General features: G+C 37.5%; 1 protein-coding gene across 3 annotated transcripts in view; it reads right to left on the bottom strand.

The window, feature by feature from the left end:
• Nucleotides 1-251: 251 nt before the first annotated feature.
• LOC131315640 (uncharacterized) overlaps nucleotides 252-19,634 on the bottom strand; it is a 38,254-nt gene continuing 18,871 nt past the window's right edge. Inside the window, exons 4-18 of one of the 3 annotated variants that reach the window (XM_058344814.1) lie at nucleotides 16,867-17,048; nucleotides 15,631-15,826; nucleotides 14,578-14,835; nucleotides 13,581-13,727; nucleotides 10,482-10,560; nucleotides 9,152-9,265; nucleotides 8,886-9,055; nucleotides 6,153-6,271; nucleotides 4,080-4,164; nucleotides 3,910-3,978; nucleotides 3,500-3,626; nucleotides 3,147-3,261; nucleotides 1,319-1,509; nucleotides 1,119-1,231; nucleotides 252-660 (exon numbers count right to left, since the gene is read on the bottom strand). In XM_058344814.1, the coding sequence (XP_058200797.1) occupies nucleotides 454-660; nucleotides 1,119-1,231; nucleotides 1,319-1,509; nucleotides 3,147-3,261; nucleotides 3,500-3,626; nucleotides 3,910-3,978; nucleotides 4,080-4,164; nucleotides 6,153-6,271; nucleotides 8,886-9,055; nucleotides 9,152-9,265; nucleotides 10,482-10,560; nucleotides 13,581-13,727; nucleotides 14,578-14,835; nucleotides 15,631-15,826; nucleotides 16,867-17,048 (2,172 nt within the window). In that variant the 3' untranslated portion in view covers nucleotides 252-453. Of the gene's footprint in view, nucleotides 661-1,118; nucleotides 1,232-1,318; nucleotides 1,510-3,146; nucleotides 3,262-3,499; nucleotides 3,627-3,909; nucleotides 3,979-4,079; nucleotides 4,165-6,152; nucleotides 6,272-8,885; nucleotides 9,056-9,151; nucleotides 9,266-10,481; nucleotides 10,561-13,580; nucleotides 13,728-14,577; nucleotides 14,836-15,630; nucleotides 15,827-16,866; nucleotides 17,049-19,634 lie in introns of those variants that run through there. The other 2 variants (XM_058344815.1, XR_009196835.1) reach the window with 2 other exon arrangements.

Raw genomic sequence — 19,634 nt, 5'->3', positions numbered from 1 at the left:
CTCACAATTTTTGGCGGATCCCACACACTGGAGGTGTAGTGTGTGTGAATCCTAATATAAATACGAGTGTGTTTGCGTAAATGTTTGCATAATTGTTTGTGGTTATAGAATGATCGTAATTATAAGCTAGGCTTCACAAACACTTTATTTTGGGTGTTAAGTTGCGCTGCTCCCGGGCCTTCAACGGTGTTTCTTTACTTCTTTCATAATTGGGTCGGCTTCGAAAGAATAAATGGAATACAAATTCACCCTGGTACAAAATTTCAAATATATAACCTTTTATCATCACCAACTAAAGCAAACTCCAAACTCGCATCAACAAAAGGATGCACCTTTTATAATTCAATTTGCAAATAGAAAAATACCATCATTCCTGCGACCCGAATATTGAACTTAAAACGTGCAATGGTCTTTCAATACCTGCCTAGCAAGATCAAGTGCTCCAGTCGTTTTTTAGATCAAGCGGAGATTGTAAGCTGCTTCTCTTCCGAGGTCACAATAATTCTTCTTCTGATTATCCATACCATCAGGGTTCTCGTTGGGAAGCTTTGGGATTGGATAATCCTTCTCATGGATTGCAAGCACCTTTTCATAATAAGCAGCAGCGAGTGTAACAAGGCCGAGATGATGATGTGCCCGAGCTATGTTATATAGTGCTTCCTGCAAGAGTTATCACAATGAGTTTATTATCCACTGCATACCATGTTTGGAATGATTGTCTGTTCACTACGGGAAGAAGTGATTTTAATGAAATCAGTCTTGTGATATCATTCACGATATTTGCATCCGTCATTGACCATCGTCTGACTATAGAAATATATCCTTTTACTGTTTGATGATTGGTACTGAGGAGCTTTTCCTCACAAGTGGAGTCAAGGTTTATAGGTGTTTACTGGAGCATATCGTCGGGTTTATACCCACTCTATATCTCCCGTACGCCATCACTGAAAAATAAACTCAGGTGTGCCGTTTTTAGATACGAGAATTATGAAAAAGGGATACTGTTCAACCACCAAGGATTATTCAAGTATGAATTCATGCATTTAACAGTCCAAATCATTGAAAAGCCATCATCCAAATGAGAGCCTCAAATGAAACAAGAAAGAAAATAGTAAAACCTGGCTGCTTTCACAAAGTCGCAAATTGTTGTAGAGGAAAGCTAAACCTTGCAGCAGGCACCGATGTTTGTTCTGAAGTCTGAGCCCAAGTGCTAGGTTGATCAAGGCAGTTCCTAAAATGAAAAAGAAAAATGATTACAACAAAAAAAAATGTCTTAGCAACTTCAAATAGACAAAATGAAAGGGGAAAAAAATCATACCAACACACAGATTGACCAGGGGACTGTCTGGCATCAGTTTATATGCTTCTAGGTATTCTCTTGCAGCAGCTTGATGCTGGCTGATCATGTTAAGCTGATGTCCAGATATGATAATGGGAGGAATGCTATCTTTGTGTTTGACTCGCATGCCATGCAGGAGCTTGTTATGTTTTGAATACCGATTCCCCAATCTACAAATAAAGCAAACCAAAAACTACACCAGTTAAAATACAGTGGAGTCAGTGGACATGCAGAAAAAATCCCATGCATGATATTATGCTCATGATATGCCAATGATACATATCTATAACCTGACATTTGGCAGAGCCATGAGTTAGCCAGCAGGCTAGAAACATAGTATTCTTTCAGCTTACATTATTACCATAAATATAATGATACCCTCACGGCTTCACGAAATGTTTATTTGAACCAAAACACTGCCTTGGCCTTGGATGTATACAAAGAAACTTGAAAAAGCTGAGAGGACTGAGACTAGGAAGAATGGCTGGGGGAGTAAAGGTTATGGGGTATCTATTCCTAGCCAGTTCTAGACACTGATTTCCCCAAAACCCTCTAGATGCGAAGACCGTCGAATCACACATAGTTCATTCCTGCAGATGAAGAACGTGGTCTTCTGATGGATTTTTCCTTCAATTATGAAAGGCGTCACCCCTGTTCACGATTTCAGGGTCCTAAATCCAAAGGGGAAACATGATTCCCTCCCTCCCCCCTTCTGTCAAGCTGTCCAGTTTCTTGCATCACCCTATGATTCTCAGCCAATATGTACTCCCAGACCTCAGATGCAACTAATTATCTAAAGACGATATGTAAGCAAAATATATAGTGGAAAAAAAGAAGAAGAAATGAATTCTGTTATATAAGAAACAAGGTATTTCTTATATGCCAACTTACATGGCTAATGTATAGTTTTGCGAACCTAGTATTGATACTCAACTTCAACCGTCACTACTATGATAGCTGTTTGTCGTTGGCTTCTTTTGGGGAAGGTCATAGAAAGAGTGTTTTCAGGGTTCAAAGGCTGCACCATTATGCCTTTTGTGGAGTGATGCTGTAGGTTCAAGGGTATGTATGTCATTTTGAGTCCTTTGTAGTAGAGGGTCTATAAATAGGAGTCTAGAGTGCTCATTAGGGAGTTTTTGATATTTGAATAAGTATATTTTGATTGGTTTGCATCATGGAGTATGTGGGTAGGATTCATAGGAATCCAACAGGTTCCCGTGACAGTTACTTACAAAACACCAATATAATACTTCCATAATGTGGCTAATGTGTGCTTGGCAAAGTGTCCTGAAATTTTCCTCATCTCAGCATCATGTCATGTGTCCCTTTCTGTGCAAGCTTAAGCTAAATGTCTGTCTCTCTAATCTCAATGAAGCTCTCATCTACGCTCTCATCTGCGATCTGTATATCCCAAACACATCCCATTTATTTATTCTTTTCATGTATTTCAGCATGTCCTCGCGAATAAACAGAAGAAGCAATGTTAGACAGAGATTAAACTTCAATATATGAACTCATTGAGTTTGATAAAGAATACAAGATTCAACTTGAGTGTATTGTCCCTAAGATTTTCAACTTGAGTACTGTCCCTGAGATTCCAAATATTTAGCCTAAAACAACCTTCTCCAAAAGTGCAAGAGATTTTACCAAAGAACTACAAAAGGTAGCACCAATTCAGAACAATCTTATGCAACTCAAAACACAGATATATTTCAGAAGAAAGCAAATCGATGTAACGAAATGATGTAGTTTTCTGATTGATACTACGGTGTTATATTACCAAAAAGCATAGCAAGGTACTAAATACCTTGAAACTACTTTGTAGTAGCAATTCCAGGCAGCAAAGCTGTAGGGATTTTGATTAACTATGTGCCGTGCATAATCCCATCCATGTGAAGGATCAGTAATATTGTAAGCTATTTCTGTAGAATATTGAAAAACAATAGAGTGCTTTAGCGTCACAGAAATTAGTAATGATTTCTACTGTAAGCAAGAATACATAATCTGAAGAAATTTTGAATGCACACTTAAGGAAATTCAGGACAGCAATTTTACAGAACAAAGGTTGCATTGGATGATGGTGACTACAAGAATAGGAATATTTAAATACTACTTCGATCGAAGACTTATGAGCACTTCAACCCATTACAAAACACTTGCGAGCTCCAAGAGATTGAAGCTCCTCCGTCTTCTCAACAGACAGTGTCTTCGAAGCAAGTTTCAGTGTAAGATTGATAACCTCTATTGCTTCCCAATATCTTTTCAAGGACGCCAACAACTTGCATAACTATGAAACATCAAACTAATGAGGAGTTAAGCTTGACAAAGAATTAGTAATGATTATAAAATCAGTAACGACACAGAAGATAGTAGAAGCGTTGAATAAGGAATTGCATTGCACTCCCAAAAGGAAAACCGAAAAAACCAAATGGGAACATTATCACATTAAAGAGGAAAATTACAGAAAACCAAATGGGAAAGTAGTTGCCATGAGGCTTCAACAGAATAGATTGACTAGTAGTAGAATAATTCTATTTTAAAACGTCAAGTTAGTAAGAAAGTCTACTAACATCGATAATCAGATGGTGATGCTCCTCATCTTTCAGAAGATTAGGCAAGGGTGGATCTCTCATTGCTTGCTGCATATATATGACATGAAATTCAGATGCTCAAGTAATATAGTTTCTTCTAGTGGATACAATTGAATTCTCATTGCAGTGATACAACAAAAATTGTTTACCAGAGAATCTTCATCGGAATTTTCACTTTTCCAATCAAGCCCAGCCTTCTTTTGAAGCAATCTCTTGGCTCGGGAAGCTTTTGATCTATAGTAAAGCATAGATTAAAGAGAATTAAAAACTTGGCTTCAAAACTAACAAAATTTAAACACGGAAGATGACTATTGGAAAGTTGATTTGTGGCTTTCTCGCAAACTCGTCTTTGGAAGATACAGACATATATATGATTCCGATCAGATGACTAAGTAAATCATCAGGGTAGGATTCATCTCTTTCTCACATCTAGAGGTGCACAGGCACCGAGCGAAAAATATTCATATTCTTCAGAATTCCTATTTAATTCTCCAGAAGTAAATGTGATTTCAAGGTGACATAAAGCATTCCATGCAATACATGGAAGTCTCGTGCATATATTAAACTAAAGTTACTAAACCATAATTTGTTAATCTAGATTCCAATTTTAAATTCAAGTTCTAGTTTAATGAAGCATTAGCTATGTTACCTGGATTTGGATACGGGTGTCGGGTATCTGTCTGTGTCGGATTCTTCTAATTTTCTCCTTAGCAATTGGGAACAAGCGAAAATATTCCTATTCCTAGTATAGTACTTTTATAATACAGGCTAAATGGTATTTACAAGGCCTTGGGACAATTCAAATTCAACACAGGAGTTTGATTCATGGTTAATGGCGAGTTTGAATACAAACTATTGTCATGTGGCCGCCCACCCCCCATATGGAGTGTTGAGTGTCCGACACAGAAACTTTATAGTTCATACAATAAGAAAAGGGACGGTGACAACATTTAACCACGAACCGTAGAAGCAAAGACCATTCAAAAAAAGATGTAAAAACACAATGATCTTTGTTGAGATTAAACCTAAATGTGGAAGCTAAATATCAGGCATAAAGCCACTAAAAAATTTAATGTGGTGACATTTAATCGTCAGATCCTTCTTTCATCATAAGGCACCACTTTGAAACATTGTTCCAACTATTTTCCATTACCCATATCAATTCTATTCTTCCATGTCACTCTACTAATGGCTTGAGAATCAATTAAACCACAACGACCATGCATTCTCATAATTACTTAACCAGTGTTGAGTTCAATCATTCACTTCTTTAGCATTACCCTGCATGTTGACAATGTTTATCTTTATATATTGGTGCAACTATCAACCTCCATCACACATGGCTAAATTATACCAACTAATCACTTTATTCGTTCGTCACATATACCTTGGGGCTAATGTGGGATCTGCCCAAGGACCAACCGGCTTAGGTATATTGTGATACATAACATATTCTGTTACAACGACTTCTGAATGTAATATGACACGTTACTCAAGTCCCAAGCAAGTACTCAGTTTATATATGGCCATCATATCGGATTTCACAATCATTTTACTAAAATTTGCAGTCTCAGCTTACAGTCATTACTACACGCAACTGTATATACGTATAAAACTCCAATAATCAATGAAAGGAACATCTACAAGATAGCAATTACTCTAAGAACTTCATAACTTGGTTAAAAATTCAAGACAATTGAAGTTTTGTTAATCAATTTCCCCAGAGTTACACCACCCAAATCTCTATTTTTACAAAGAGTCGCACTTGAAATGTATTGTGAAAAAGGAAAGGTTATTTGCATGTTAGAATGCGTGAACAAGCCTATTTTTATTTAGGATCTAGCCGGATAACAAAACATTGATTTTCCAATCTCCAAGACAACATAAATAGATCTCCCATAACCTAGAAAAGGATGAAGAAGCATATACATTTTAAGCTTAAAGGTCTTAACAAACGGGTATTAGCCGAGTTGACCACAACCCATTTCCTCAGTAAACAGAACCCTTTCACCTCATTAAAAGGTCAAGGAGTTTCAACGGATTACTTTGTAGCATTCAAAATCAGCACAAACGGCTAAGCTTGCAAAAACAATAGGGAGAAAATAAGATTCCATGGGCATAAAAAGTGGAATGGAAAAATCAGCAGGCATCTAAAACTTCACTTTATTACTTCAGGCACTGAAAACAAAAAGAATCCCTTACAATCTAAATGGAATACTCACAAATCTGATGCTGAACCTACAGCTCTGAATTGTTGAAATAAATTACCGGCGTGACAAGCATCCAATACCTTGTCTCTTTCGAAAAGATCACTTTTGGGGGGCCTTTTTCTCCTTCTAACCTAAATTAGAATAATGAGCTGAGACAATAGTAATGAGACCATTGCCACGTGATGACTGTTCAGTACCAGTTGACAAAAAAGATTCTCAAAAAAGGTTATTCATTTACCACATGCTTGCATCTACCATCATTCCTTCAAGTGATACAAGGTTTTAACACCGAATTTCATGTGCACATATAAGCTACCTTGTCCAACACCAGAAAAGATCATAAGACTAGTAACCATATAACTTATCAAACATAATTACCAAACATGATTTGTGATTATTGGTCTTGTTAGAACTTGTCCCAAAGTGGGTAATTTCATCCTCCAAATCTGCATATAAGCCTAGTAAGCCTCTCCACCTATTGGCAATTAGTTTTGAGTTGGACGCTTCAACGTGGTATCAGAGCTAAGCTTTCGAAGGCTTTTGGACATGATTCACTTGATTGGTTTCCAATTGTATGTTAGAAAATAGTAATTCCTAAGATACAGATCCTTTCTTTACAAGTAAAGGGTCGGTTGTGCGGGAGAATGTTAGCATTTTGCCACATTGATTAATTCTGAATTCCAGTGCTAGTATATGAACCTGGGCGGCATCTCTATTCATTGCCAACTGGTTTTGAAATTCCCTCCCCTTTATGTCCCATGAGACAAATTTTGTTAGAAGATTGGACAATCCAGACAAACTAGGCATCTTAGTGTAGCTTTTTCACAACATTACTACCAAGGCATGCCATCATGCCATGTAAATTGTTGTTGATTTCGACCTTGGATACCACCATATCAACAGTGGGAAAAAGGGAAAAATGAAAATGAAAAATACTTGTGCAAAGGTATAAAACGAGCTATTTGTTAGTGCCTTCGTATGGCAAACTAATATATCTTCCCATCCCTAAAGTGTAGGAAACAAATTCTTGCAGAGTTCTTTTGCTTCCCAAGAATATTTCACCACTATTTAGACTGGAACAAAGGCATACTCAGAATCAAAAGAACACGGCAGAGAGAACCTAAATTGGAAGGAAAGTCTACTTCTTGACTTGTTTGAAGTTCGACCATCGATCATCCAGAACCTAAGCTATTTCCATACATTATGCTGAATTTTTATTTCATATATTGCCAGCTACAGAAGCTGATAAAGTTGAATCGGTTCAAAGCATACATCTGTCAGGTTGGTAGGAAGATGTTTCAGAAGAATATAGGAGATAGAACAAAGAGGCATTAGTTGGACTAACCAAAGGTTCTTATTGCACATATTATACTAGTTAGTATGGAAGACCATCAACCCTACAAAAACTAATGAGAATTGAGGAAACTTTATATCCAACCCAAAACCAATTGGCAATGAGTGGAGAGGTCCCAACATTATATTATGTGACCACCCATTCCACTCCCAAGCAATGTTGGACTAGATTTATTTGAGTCTTTTCTCTGGACTTTACTTTGGACTCGCTGTAGCGGTTGAGCTACTAAACTTTCTCGAACCCACATGGTCATGTAAACCTGAAATGCCTCGTGTAGACCACTGACCCAATAACTTGTTGGAGCCTGACAACATGACCCAAAATGCTTAAGCCCAAGTTACAAGTAGTAGCTTACATGGTTCCTTATATACCAAGGATCACCCATGTAGACTTCTGATGTGGTATGGGTGGTTACAGTATATATTCCTCTCTTCATTATATTCCACCACAAAGAAAGATTCATTTGGCCTGGGATTCTTCTAGTATTATCCATTCAGTCCAAAACAGATCACTACAACTCTTGGAACCGGTTGACTACTTGATTCTACATTATTCAACGTAAAAAATACACTTCAAAAGAAAATGTTACTCGATTTCAAGAAAGAACTTTAATATTTCTGGTCTTTTAGATGTAGGGTTTCATGCGGATCACACTTTTGTTTTCACATCGTTGTAACATACTCAATCACGACTAAGAAATGACAATAAACTGTACATCAGTTAATCTGTCCTCTAGTTGAGATATATTCTTTTGTAGCAATGATGCATTTTTTCCCCTTCTCCTCTTGAATCTCGTGTATTCCTTATCATGATTAATAAAATTTCATTTTTTGCTGTTAAAAAAGAAATAAAGAGTACATAGCGACCAATCTAATTTAGACTAGCCAAGTTTACTTGTTGACAGTGGCGGACGTCGAAGTTCTGTCTAGCAGAGGCCCGAATCACGTGTATTTTCATATTGATATAAAAGATATATTTTGTGAGTATATACTACTACTTGCAAGGTCTGAATAAGAGACGATATTGTGTGTATGTGTGCAGCCACCATTTAATTTTATACATGCAACCTAAAAAATGATTGATACCTTGAATTTTGGGAATTTTTAGCCCACATATAGAAATTTCAAGAAATTATTTTCACTCAAAGAACTTGCAGGGGCCAATCCCATAGAGTTTTTTTTTCTAAGTAAACTAAAAATTAGTACAATACGCAAGCGTATTTGGAGTTGTGCAGGAGACCGGGTCCTCCTTGCACCCCTTGGGGCCATCCCTGCTTGTTGGTACACATGCTTCACTTTTGCACATGCATCACCCACACGAGATTACCTTTGGTTTTGTAGCATTGTGACCAAAAGGGTGTGTGTGTGTGTGAGAGAGATTTGCAGAATTACCTTTTGTTGAATAGTTTCAAGAAACAATGATTCTCGAACAGAGGGAAAGATAGCATCAACAAAGGCCTCTGTCATTCCTTTGGTCTTGTAAATGCGACTAAGCTTCAGTTTTATCTGCCAATTAAGCCACCACGGCTTGGTTTTATCAGAATTTAGTCCTAATTGTGAATCTGGAGAAACAATAAGGAGATTATAAAAATTGAGATACAAAATATGCAGGTATAGAATACTCCAAGTGAGCTCGCAATAATGGCTATCAAAGATACCTGTACTTTTGCTGGGAGAAAGAACTGAAATGGCTTCATCTTGTTTATCATCGTCAAGAAGAAGTAAGGCCAGAGTTAACCGAGCATCAACACTATCCTCCATTACACATAAAGCTGAAGACAAAATCCATATAAATTTTGAAGAACGATTTATTCTAACTTAAGGTATCAAAAGAACTTACAATCCACTGACCAATACACGTGTTAGGTAAACACATTCTCATAAGGATGGTGGTTTCATAGTCCGGTTAGCAAGCGTGCTCAAAATGCCCCAATCAAAGCACCATGCACATGTTCTCATAGTCTAAGAGAACTGCACTATATTTTGGTTTCTCTCTTCAGATAGGAAAAACGGTAATGCAATTACAAATGTCTCATAGTTTCTACAGCTTGATACTTGATCTTCCCTCAGATGATAACAAATTCTAACTTGATTTTGCTTTCTGCTTACAAATAATATTATGAACCATACTATTTCTTGGTAGCTTAAGTTACAAAATCAAATTCACTAGTACAATAAGTCCATTAAAGTGAGCCAAAGTCTGGTCATAAATACAGAGCAAAATATATTTACCGTTGTCATCAAGTCAACATCAAAGGTTTACATGTTCAATCAGCAATGGATATATTGGAAATCGGAAATTCAACTTCATGGAAATAATCTATAAGATTTTAGTGTCACCTCCATAAGCATGAATTGAAGTTGATTTTCTTTGCTGGTTTGTGATTTGAACGTGAAGGTAATCCAAAAGATTTCAAACTTTGAGTCTTTTGGCATTGGTAGCATTCGGTGATCCATTATATATCCCTCACACTCTCCAACCCACCAATATGCAAAAAACATGGGGTACTGAACGATATGCTCTCTTCTCTCTCTCTTCTCTCTACTCATATTTGCTTGCGTTGCTTGCTTATATTTTTACTGTTTCTACAGTGATTTCCCCTCTTGCCATAATCATAAGGTGATTGATAGAAAAGTTAATTGCTAAGAAACTAGCTTTAATTGATATGTCATGGATTGTATCAAAATAATAACCCTAGCATGCCTTTATATAGGCTACAAGACTTGATGACTAAGAAACCCAAACGAACTAGGAAAGACTCACAATAAAGAAACCAAGACTAACTAGGAAACATGAATAATTGCAAAGACTAAATAAGAAGCATAATAAAACCTAGATTACATGGTAACATAATATTTCCTCATATTATGCTAACAGTGATTTCTTTTGGGCAAAGAGTTTGTGTATCTCAACTGATTTTTTCACTCTCTTACCCTTTCTTTAAAAACTAGTTAAGGAAGAAGAAAGGTAAGAAGTAGACGCCATACCTGAGTATAAGTATTCAATTGCTCTTCCTCTATCACCCACAGATAAGTAGCATTGAGCGATGCTTACATGTAAACTACCCTAAAAAGAATAAAAAAAGGCACGATTTAGTCATGAAATAGCCATGGTATATTGACCACCCCTATGAAGGTAAAAACTAATGTTTCATTGTGACCATTTCACGACAATAACAAGCAATAAAGGTATTAACTATTAAGTCTTAACGAGGTTCATGTAATCTAGCAAACAAAGAAAATTGCAAGCAACAACATTAAAAACCTCTATCCCTGATGTCAACAGCCACTTTTGTGTATGATCTTCCAGGGAGAGTAACTACTTAGAGTTCCTTAACATGCACGGTCCGCTTAGAAGACTGGGAAGAGAGAGAGAGAGAGAGAGAGAGAGAGAGAGAGAGAGAGAGAGAGAGAGAGAGAGAGAGATGGCATATCAAATACGGTTTTCGAAGGACATAAAAAGCCCATCCCAAAACCAATGCACTTAAATTCAATAATCAAAAAATTGCAATATTATTCTATCTCAAAGAAATTAATAAATCAGCAAGCTAACGCCTCCGTCTTTCCAATCTTCCATTGCCCAACTCAAAAAACATAAGGTGAAAGACATTACACCAAAGTCCTCTTAGTGAATACATCCTCCAGGATATTCAAATCACAAAGGGCAGGCAACTGGAACTATTGTTTTATTATTAGTACAAAGAAATATCTAAAGAAAGACGATAAGGAAATTCAAACCATATGGATACAAAGGCCACCACCAAAATAGCCATATACAGATTATGTATAATGTCGGAGCTCAGTGAGGGTCCACAAAGACTGTCAGCTACCGAGCTAGGGGTCAATAAAGGCTGTGCTTGCAGTTTGGTTGACGATTTGTTCAGGGTTATGCTATTTGGGTTGCAGACAAAGGGAGAGAGAGAAAGTTGTATTGGTCACGCAATTAGGGTTGGGGAACAAAGGGGGAGAGAGAGAGAGAGAGAGAGAGAGAGAGAGAGAGAGAGAGAGAGAGAGAGAGATGGCTGGTGCAAATGGCTTCTACTGGCGACATGCAAAACCAACGTGGGTCAAATACCGAGTCAATAGTGCAATTAGTGAGAGAGGCAAAGGATAACTTCTATTACTAAATGATCAAATGCTACAAGACTAATGATTAACCAGCCAACAAAACAAAACTAATACAACCAACGATCTTAGGAGCAAGAGAAGGGGGAGCCCCATGAAGAAGCTCTAAGGCTATGTTTGGACACCCATATCTTGGGTAAGAATGGGAACCTTATTACCAGGAATCAAATACCGACTATTAAATACCTAGGGTAATTTCATTTCCAATGTTCAGTTGGTCCAGCATCCAAGATTTTTTTAATTAGAAAATTTATAAGAGTCAATATTTCCTTTATTTACGGCCTGAGCCAAAAATCTAGGCTTACCATAGAGGAGGGGAGGGATAGATTTCCACTATGTTTGGGAACCTGGTTAGATATGTCATCACAAATCGCATCCCTATTCCAATCTGTTCCAAAAGTAGAATCATAGGCCATGGCATCACATTCCCATTCCGTCTTGGGGTTCTTGCCATCTAAAATGAGCCTAAAGGAGTATTAAACAGGAGAACAAAGCACAAAATGTTTGTAATGAGACAGATGCAGTAAGAATAACCTCACCTCAAAGGTTTACGGGATTCAATAGTCAATAGTGTAAAGAATTGTTAGCAACGGGATCAGAGAATGGTTATGCTAGGTAAGCTCACAAGTATCAGAATCTGTTATTCCTAAAACACTATATCGGTAGACTAGGAATGAATTTTTCTAAGCACCAAAAGAAGGATGGCCTTAACATTCTTCATTGTTGATAAAAAAGATCCCAAAAAAACTATGCCACAGATCCAATAGTTGAAGTGCAGATCCACCATCAGCCTGAAAATCCGGATCAAAACATAACAGCTAAGAGGAAGTTTTGATTTTGAGAAAGCAAAGACCACTATGAGCGGTTCCAATACCAATGATTCTACCTGTTTCCAGTCCGTGAAAAACTAAGTGCACCGGTGAGAATATCACAAAACAATGCTAAATTGGTATTACTAAAAAATATAGTAGGGAACTTCTAACAAAAAAAAAAAAGGTAGATTAGACCATATATGAGATAGATATAGAAATAGAGTAAGAGATAAAACATTACCGGTTATAGGTGACAAGGAACCATCAGCCACTCTTCTTTCAACCTTACGACGACTGCGCGTGTAGGTGTACAAAAATTGGAAACGCCCATCATAAGTTCAGCAGGTCCAGCATCTACTATATAGTGACTATAACAGGAAGAAAGAGCAATCGTGGAGGAAGAACTACAAAAGGCTAAGGCTGATGAAATATCAGCTGTATCTTGTACCCCTAGCTCTAGACCAAGGTGGAACCTGAAGCATCAGAAATATGAGCATGGGATTGCTAAGTAAACCTATTTATTTCCAAGAAAAACCTCTAGTAGAACGGTCTTTCCACAGTAATCAATAGGCTTAGACTGACCTGGTCTACCACTCCTTGTAGTAAGGCTAGGAGTAACAACAAAAGCAAAGCAATCCTGAATTCGTGTATGCACAACGGCATTTCTCCTAAGCTAGACTCTTTGTACCAAAAAATGCTTCCAGGGCCTTAAGATTCAGACTTCGATTCACCTAGAAAAAGTTCAATTCACCTAGAAAAATGCATACAGATTAAGGCTTAAAATCTCCACATATCTTCATCACAAGAAGCAAGCAGGTATATGCAATGAATTTGCTTACATATTTAATCCTTGAAGCAATCCTAATAGTGCTATATTTTTTAGCAAAAAAGGAATAATGCTAATCAACTGATAATCAAATGGACCTAAAACCGAAGACCATGACAGATGACAATCGGCTCCCCTAAATCAATTTGATCATGGAGATATATCAATTACCGCATGCAGGCAGAAAAGAAAGGAAATGGTATACCGTAATAGTTTGAAATCAGAAAATGCAGATAAAAACACAAGGACAATTTCCTACGAGGTAACCAGAAACAGATTCTAGTCAAAGCAAGCAAAAATAAAATGCAAGGTCATTTTTCTTACATCCTTATCTTCACCAATTCCTTCTAACATCATATAGTACTTCAGCGCATATTTGTAGTGCCCAAGTGCCATTAATGAGTCTGCAACTTCACGAACTAGATGAGGATGTTCATACACATTCTCCCGTTGTAAAACACTGAAGATACTCTGTAAAGCATGACATCATCACTGAAATTATAAGTACTTCAGCAACAATTTAACATATATGCATACCCAATAAGCCTGCATATGTCATAATTGTACTCTTGTCGGTCACACATGGCCAGTCCAAAGCCCAGACAAAGGAGGAAGGTTGTGTGTTTCCAGCACGTAAAAACCCCAATCGTCAGACCTTCTATGAACATGAATCCAAATACAAAGACAAACGATCATGTAGCGAGTCCAATTGACAGGGACATAATGCTTACTTTGCTTTTATCTATCTATCTATCTATCCATATACACACACACATGCACATGTGTGTGTAAACACACACACGCACATACATACATACATACATATATGCACATGCATACGATATATACAGCATGCTTGAGAAAACCCACAATACAATAACTTTAACAAATAGAATCCCAATGCAAACTCTGCCCTGTTATTCTTACCCAATATAGAAAGGAGAATGCAATTGTCATCAATCCGTGCTCATACAAAAATGAACTAACAATTCTGCAAGGCTAAATGGACTCGTGTATCGTATGTGCAAATAGGTATCAAAGCATCACATCACCTAACTATTTCAATGTCACAAAGACACTATCCTCCTTTAGTTTCTTAAAGGGTAAATGGTGTAGGTGACTTAGACATTCAATTGCATGTAAGAGATGTTCTGCATAACTTAAAGGAAAATCAACATCCTCCATTGTTTGGGTGAATATCAGCTACACCCAAGTGTCGAGTGTCCAACACGGGTATTTGCAGACCTTCAAAAGCATCCGTTAAACAAAGCCACCGCGTTTTAGCAAGAACCCAAAAAAAAACCATAGAGAAGTAACCCACCTCTGCCTTTTTATCATCTCCGAGATGAACAAGGCATATGCTTGCTCTGATACTCAAGTAAAGAGGCAATTCTTTCCCAGCACAATAAACATGATGTGCACGCTCAATATGCTGAAGAGCTTTGGTATGTGCCCCATTATTCATGCATGTTGAAGCTAGCAGATCAACTACACCTAAATCGGCGTCACTTGGATGACTTTTAAGATAGTCCTCCAGAATGCTAACAGAACGCTCCTTCTGACCGCATTTTTGGTAACACTAAAAAGATAGGCAAGAAATCAGTTTCCTTGATAAAGTGATGTGCACATCAGCAGAACTATCACTCACACTCAGTATGAAACAAATAAAAGAAAATGGGGAAAAAACATCCTGCCAGAATCTGTGATCGGGAAGAAAAAAATAATCAACAAGAACAAAATGCAATGAAATCAAAATCAAAATTCTTATATAACCAATCAGCAAGTAAAACACACCGACTAATATGGATTTCAGAAGGAGAAGACAATTTAGTCAGTGAAAACGAACACATTTAGATAAACGTATTCAATCCACACTTCATGGAGAGATGATAACCACAAGGGCAGCTTTTTCTAAGATAGCAAAATTCTCAGCTAGATGGGCCTTGATTAGGAATAAAAACCTAGAAGAAAGTATTGAGTGGAAACATGTTTCTTTAAGAGAAAAACATGATCTCTCTTCTCATGATAACATCATCATAATAACAACAAACCACCACATCCAGCAACAGGACCAGTGTCACATCCAGCACTGGAAACTGCCAACAAAACCACCGCAACTGCCATTCCTGGTGATGTTGAAGTTACCAATCATCCCAAAAGCTTAAGATGCTGGGAAAAAAGTACGTGAACTGTTACAACAAAGGAATATGGCAACAAAGCAAATAGAAGCAATTCACATCTGTAACTATACAAAACACAAGGCAGCAATCTGGGAAATGATTATTAAACCATTCTGAGGTAAAACTACAATGTTAAGTGATGCAAGATCAAGTAAATAGTTAACTGAATAGGCAAGTAAAACAGATGTGACAACCATTGTGGCTGTCTTGAGTGCTTCAACATTCTCAGGACAGAGTCGTGAAATCTGCTCATATGATTCTGCAGCTTTCTGATACTCCCCAAGCTCAACATACAGAGAAGCACGACTAAACCTAAGACTCATATCTGCAGGATCTGCTGTTATAGCTTTCCAGAGGCAGTACCTTGCCTGAACAGCATTTCCTTGCTCTCTGCATAGTTCAAATTTAAGAAAATCACAACATGATCACAAAATCACATCTTCTGTCATCCATCTAAGAACCACTCGATTAGTGAATGAATATCTATGAAGCACAGTACTGCAAGAAAGTCCCCAGACATATACGTGATAAGGATTTGGATATGGATATGTATACGGATATTGATATGTATACGGATAGATGTTGATCACCTCTATAAAGTATCCAAATTTATTTTTTATTTTTTGCAATGGCGAATCCAGCATGGAAACCAACAACAGGGGAAGGATACATTTTCATAGGCCTCCATAACAACCCTCTTTCTCTCAAAATGCTTAAGCTCTCTTCTTCCCCACCCTTAATGATCTTTGGCAAGCTTAGTACCCTCCATCTTTCCTAAAGGCCCACCCCGGCCACCTCAACAAGCACCATCCACACCTATGGAATTCTCCATTCACTTCAAATCGCGTGTTCCATCTAAACACTAATCGTTTTTATGCATAATGCTCCCAGACTATAAGCCACATCTTGAATCTCTGTTTCGTAAAGATAATTAATCCAAAACACCAGAACCATGTAACTTCGTCATCTCGGAATATCAATTTCACTTAATCCTCAGTTTAAAACTAGTAGGTTGTATGAGTCATATCTAACTAACCTAACCTTTATTCCAGATCAACAATTGATTCGTCAACAAAATATGTTTGCAAAGGTGTGTAGTAAGTTCATCCATGCAGTTGTTAAAGAGAAGGACTTGATGACAATCTTTGGATATGGCATTGCATCTCCTTGTGAAGACATCACACACATAATTTACTTTTGACTTTCCAAAGAGATCAATACAAACACCAACTAATATCATCCAGGAAAATTACAAATTTCAGAGGAAGGAGGTTTGCTTATTTTTGGCGATAAGACGTACCATAACACAGAAGAAGAGACAAACCATATTGAGTAACTTCTGTGAATTACTTTATCGGGAGGAAAACAAACTTGAGCTGTCAGATATTGTCATAAAAAAAGATGAGGTAAAAAGCCTTGGCAAAACTCACACGGACCAAGTCACGAGGAGTTTCCAAAGTGATGAATCCTTTGGTGTCAAATGTGCAGCAAGCATGTAGAAATTCATAGCTTTCTTCTTGTCCCCAATATTGCGGTAGATAAGGCCACGGGTATGATACGGATCAGGCAAGTTTGGTGCAACCCGAATAACTTCTTTTAACACAAATATAGCCTACAAATCAATTGACGAGAATGGTTGAGCAAAACATATCTATAAAATGTCATAACCAAGATAGCATTTCTTATCCAAGATGCAGTAGGACTATTTCCCGCGAATCTAAGTTCGGGAGCATTTGTAAACATATACATGAATATTATAAAGAATATGAGCTTCTTGTTAGTCTTAGTATACATGTCAATTGGTTATTGGTGTAAATGTTTTAAGTATTATTTCCTTTATAAGTAATTGAGAAAATTTGAGTCAATGTTTTTGTAGTGCTTGTCGTCACTTCATATTTTCTCCTGTTTGGATGCTCTTCATTGATTTCTTTTGGAATCATCTACTTGAGGGATTCTATCCTAGTTGGAAGCGCACTCCTTTCTCGATGGGAGAGAGGAACCGAGGAGATTCTGAATTGGGAGCACAGGAAAGAGGTTCTAAGGTGGATTATTGACCCCGATAGGAGGATCCTGCAATTCAGGACACACGCATAATGGTGAATAATTCAGTAAAGGCAGTTTTTTCCTCTCATTCTACATATCGAGTCCTGTTTTCAGTCAGCCAAAGCAAACTGGTGTATCAGCTCTTTTGAGTTTTTTAGTTCAAAAGAATATTCATGGGTCTAAAGTTTCCGGAGTCAACCAAAGATACTAGTTGATATCAGATTTAACCCATAGGTTGTCTAAGCTTTCTTACGTTTCTCTACCATGAAGTGGATGTTTTGAGGTATCATCAGGATCCAAGTTATCATCTCATGCCTGGGTTATTGATATAAATCTTGCTCTATTATCTTGTAATGCCTTCACGTATGGATCATCGATAGGATTAAATGGTAATGTCACCAATTTTTTTTGATGCATTCTGTCTTCCTGCTATTGTGTATAGTTGGAGGTTTCAAGGTTTTACAAATATCAATGGTCGATTGGCCACTTAGATTTTGGGAGATTAGGTATTGGTTGCCACTCAGATGTTATACCATTCTCACTTTTGTTTTTAGCTATCATTTTTATCTCTTCAAAGATGATGGATCTTCTATAGATGAGAGGAAAGTGCTGAATCTGGCAGTTTAAAGACTTGAAGGCAAAGAAAATTGGGGAAGGATTGCTGGAAGATTCGCGCCAATAGTCCTACTCATATGTGTCGATTCCACCTTGCTAAGCACAACAGCACAACCTCTTATTATTGGCATTGCACCTAGTAAATTTTTTTTTTGATAAGTAATTTATTAACAAAAAGGCATAAAGGGAATGCCGCCCGTGTACAAGAAAGGCCACGAGACAAAAAGGCCCTATACACTCTCCTATGGAAGGAGCAGTTCAAACCATTCTAAAAATTGGGCAATAGAAGGATTACAATCTCTCTTGTCCCAACTATACAAGCTATTCAACAAAAAGCTTTTAAGTCTAAACAAAGGCTTTTCAACCCCTTCAAAACATCTCAAGGTCTCAGGTCTAACGCCAAGAGTATTATAGTCATCAAAACAATATTTTAACTCCTAAACATGTATACCCACAAGAAAAAATGTTCAACATGCACTCATTTTGGTCGGCTTTTACTCAAGGGGGTGCCCTTCCAAAGCGAATATCCCTTATTTTGGTACTAATCAATTGTAGTGTTGTCGTAAATGTCGGCTAACGCACTAGTGAAGAAAATTCAAATTAGAAACAATAAAAACCAAACTATTAAGACAATTGTACATTGTACAACATTTACAATTATTCATCAGGTCCTCAAATCACGTTATTTGTTCTTTAGGTATCTGCCATTAGGATTGAATAAAATTGACCCCAATCATGCTTCTAGATCTAGCCGGTATTGGCCAGGTACGGACTAAGACAGAGTCGCAAGGCCAATATGACAATAACGCCAGCTCTGGTTTTTGATAACTATGGTTCTAACCTATGATGCACCGACACGGACACCGAAACCGACACCGGGACACGGGAATTCTAAAAAAATGGGGACACAAACACGGCGGGGGGACACGCCACGTGTATATTTATTTATTTATACAAATAAATAAATAATTATAGTTTACCACCCAAAAATTTTAAAAATATTATAATTTGGCCCCAATTTTTTAAAAAAATTACAATTTGACCCCCAATTTTTTCAAAATTTACAGTTTGGCCCCCAATTTTTTTTTTAAAATTGCAGTTTGGCCCCTGCTGTGTCCCCATCGGTGTCCCCGCCGTGTCCCCATGAAAAATTCAAATTAAATTATGGGACACACCACGTGGCGTGTCCTGTACATGTCCCCGTGTCTGACACTGCGATACCTCGACCTCTAGAGGTGTCGGTGCTTCATAGGTTCTAACAGTCCATGGTTTCTACATTGACAAAGATTCATATGGCAGATACAATCCTGGCACAAGTTTTTGCTATATTTTATGCTCCTAACATCAAAGGCAAAACTGTAAAGAAGATATGTACTTCGATTTAATACTCTTAGCCTACATTGAAAATAGGTGACTTAGCCTTCAAGTAATTTATCGTGAAGTAGCTTTTCTAGTGGTTGCTCGGTCTAATGGGTAACTAGCGTGTATGAAGTCATTTGTCCAGCATGTCTTTAGCCCTTCTCTCTTCTTCATCTTTTCT

The sequence above is a fragment of the Rhododendron vialii genome, chromosome 2a (assembly GCF_030253575.1).
Source record: "Rhododendron vialii isolate Sample 1 chromosome 2a, ASM3025357v1".
NCBI classification, from domain to species: domain Eukaryota; kingdom Viridiplantae; phylum Streptophyta; class Magnoliopsida; order Ericales; family Ericaceae; genus Rhododendron; species Rhododendron vialii.
This window is presented reverse-complemented; position numbering and strand designations above follow the sequence as displayed.